Below are 2,584 nucleotides of genomic sequence, written 5' to 3'. Positions count from 1 at the left end.
TATTTGGTTCTGTACATAGCATTCTATATTATTGACCATCAAGAGATTTTTCTTGTTTATAAATAGTGATTGACATTTGTCAGCATTAAAATGTAGTCTTTCTTTTTAAAAATATTTTATTACTTAAAAATTTTTTATTGAGCTTTTGTACATTCATACAACAGTTCTTAATCAAATTCAGACCCCACGTCCCCCATCCATGCCCCACTCCCCCACTGGACCTTATGTATTCAGCCATATATGTCAAGTCCTATCCAGTCAAGCATTTGTACTCAGATGTCCTTTGGTACAAATTCATCCACTGGAGTCTAGTCAAGCTATCTAGAGATTGTTAAGGCCGACTCTCCCTCACCCAGTAGTAATCAGGCTCCAGTAGTTCCCAGATTACAGTTGACCCTGCCACCCATTTCCCTCGCTTCACTCTGGGCCCTTGTCTGATTGAGTTGGCGTGGGTCCTGTGCTTGATGCCACCATTGCCACAAGTTCACATGTGCAAGCTTCCAGTGGCTGAAAGCCTCTGCGTCCTTATGTTCATGGACCAACCTATGCTCTTACTTTCTGCCCCCTCTTCTGCAATTGTCCCTGAGCCGTGGGTGGGAGAGGTTTGATACAGGAGTCGTATCCAGGGACAAATGCTCCAAGATCTCTTATTCTTTAAAAGTTGGCCACTTGTGGCCTTTTGTGTCTGTTGCACTCTGTTTTATTTTTTATTTTATGTGTACAAGTGTATTGTCTTCATGTTCAGAAGCGTACCTGTGCTGAATCCCTGAGGAGGTCAAAAGAGAGCATTGGATGCCCCTCGAACTGGAGTTACAGATGGTTGCTAGCTGCCATATGGGTGCTGGGACTCAAACTCAGGTCCTCTAGAAGACCAGCCAGTGCTCTTAACTGTCGAGGCATCTCTCTAGCCCCAAATGTAGTCTTTCTGACCCTCTATCCTGTATTCTGTGCTGCCTCCTAGAGCAGTGTGAAATATACTAGGTACTGAGAAAGTCTTATGTTCTTTTCAAAAGCCATGTTTGCTATGTTAAGGTTTCATTGTGGTATGCTGTTGGCACAGCAGGCTAGGAGATTTGGGGCTTCTAATACCTTTACCAAAGTCATGGCTTATGAAGGTAACTCTATTTTTCTTTCTTTTTTTTTTTTTACAGTGGCTGTCTCTTTTCTATCCTCTTTCCTTTATTCATCATCAGCGCCAATGAAGCAAAGACTCCTGGAAAAGCATAGTAGGTGTCAGCCAGTGATGAAACTTTCACTATATAAATAATCTCTTAATGTTGAAGAAAAACTTTAATATACAATTTAAAGAGAAACACTTGAGCTATGTCCCAAATTTTTTGCATGCATGTATGCATATACATTTATATATTCTCCTAGTTGATACTCTTGCACATTTATTTTTTAGTTCTCCCTTTGTAGCCCAGTCTAGCCTTGAACTTGTGAACCTCTTGCCTTGACTCCCCACTGTTGAGATTGTAGATGGATGGCACAAAACGTGGCTTGTCTATACATATTCTTAAATTAGCCGGGCATGGTGGTGCATGCCTTTAATCCCAGCACTCGGGAGGCAGAGCTAGGCAGATCTCTGTGAGTTCAAGGCCAGCCTGGTCTACATAGTTCCAGGACAGCTGGGGCTACAGGGAGACCCTGTCTCAAAAAGACCAAAAAAAAAAAAAAAAAAGTTAACAATTGTAATATTGGTGGAAGTCTATAATCTCAGGACTTGGAATGCTGAGGTGGGAGTTGATGGAGTTCAAGGCCAGGTAGGTGCTCACCTTTGATCCCAGTGCCCAGGAGGCAACAGCAGGCTGGTCTCTGAAATTAAGGCCAGCCTGGTCTACATAGTGAATTCCAAGCCAATAAGTCACTAGATATAAGGCATTTGTAAACATCTGAAAACTCATTTTTTAAGAATGATCGCTTATGTCTTTAATGGCGAACAGTTGATGGAGTTCAAGGCCAGGTAGGTGCTCACCTTTGATCCCAGTGCCCAGGAGGCAACAGCAGGCTGGTCTCTGAAATTAAGGCCAGCCTGGTCTACATAGTGAATTCCAAGCCAATAAGTCACTAGATATAAGGCATTTGTAAACATCTGAAAACTCATTTTTTAAGAATGATCGCTTATGTCTTTAATGGCGAACACCTTTAATCCCAGCATTTGGGAGGCAAAGGCAGGCAGATCTCTGTGAGTTCAAGGCCAGCCTGATCTACATAATGAGTTCCAGGCCAGCTGGGGCTACAGGATGACCCTGTCTCAAAAAGACCAAAAATAAAACTAAAAGGAACATCTGAATAAGATGGTGCAATTTGCTTTAAAATCAAGAAAACGAGCAGGAAAAAGGCAGGGAGGCCGGTTGGAGCATAAAGCCTGTGAGCTGCAGTTCCGAAGGCAGGATTCAGGTCTGAGACCACTTTTGCCAGCCAGGAGCGTGGGGCCCCAAGGGATGGCCATGAGAAGCCCTGCCCTCCCCATGACCTGTGTTCAGGACGAGCATTCTCTGTTGATGGGTCGTAGCCAGCTGGGGCAGGCTCAGACAGGCTGTGCATCCAACTACATGGCTCTTCTGCTTCAAGATATCCCGGC

The 2,584-nt window shown here is 43.8% G+C and overlaps 1 protein-coding gene across 2 annotated transcripts in view; it reads left to right on the top strand.

Moving 5' to 3' along the window:
• The window catches only part of Ei24 (EI24 autophagy associated transmembrane protein), a 16,871-nt gene that overhangs the window by 12,145 nt on the left and 2,142 nt on the right, over positions 1–2,584 (top strand). For both annotated transcript variants that reach the window (XM_008834934.2, XM_017798623.2), the window contains exon 10: positions 1,152–1,226. In XM_008834934.2, coding sequence (XP_008833156.1) covers positions 1,152–1,226 — 75 coding nt within the window. The remainder of the gene's footprint in view (positions 1–1,151; positions 1,227–2,584) is intronic.

Source organism: Nannospalax galili, unplaced genomic scaffold (assembly GCF_000622305.1).
Source record: "Nannospalax galili isolate Female #2095 unplaced genomic scaffold, S.galili_v1.0 scaffold690, whole genome shotgun sequence".
Lineage (NCBI taxonomy): Eukaryota > Metazoa > Chordata > Mammalia > Rodentia > Spalacidae > Nannospalax > Nannospalax galili.
This window is presented reverse-complemented; position numbering and strand designations above follow the sequence as displayed.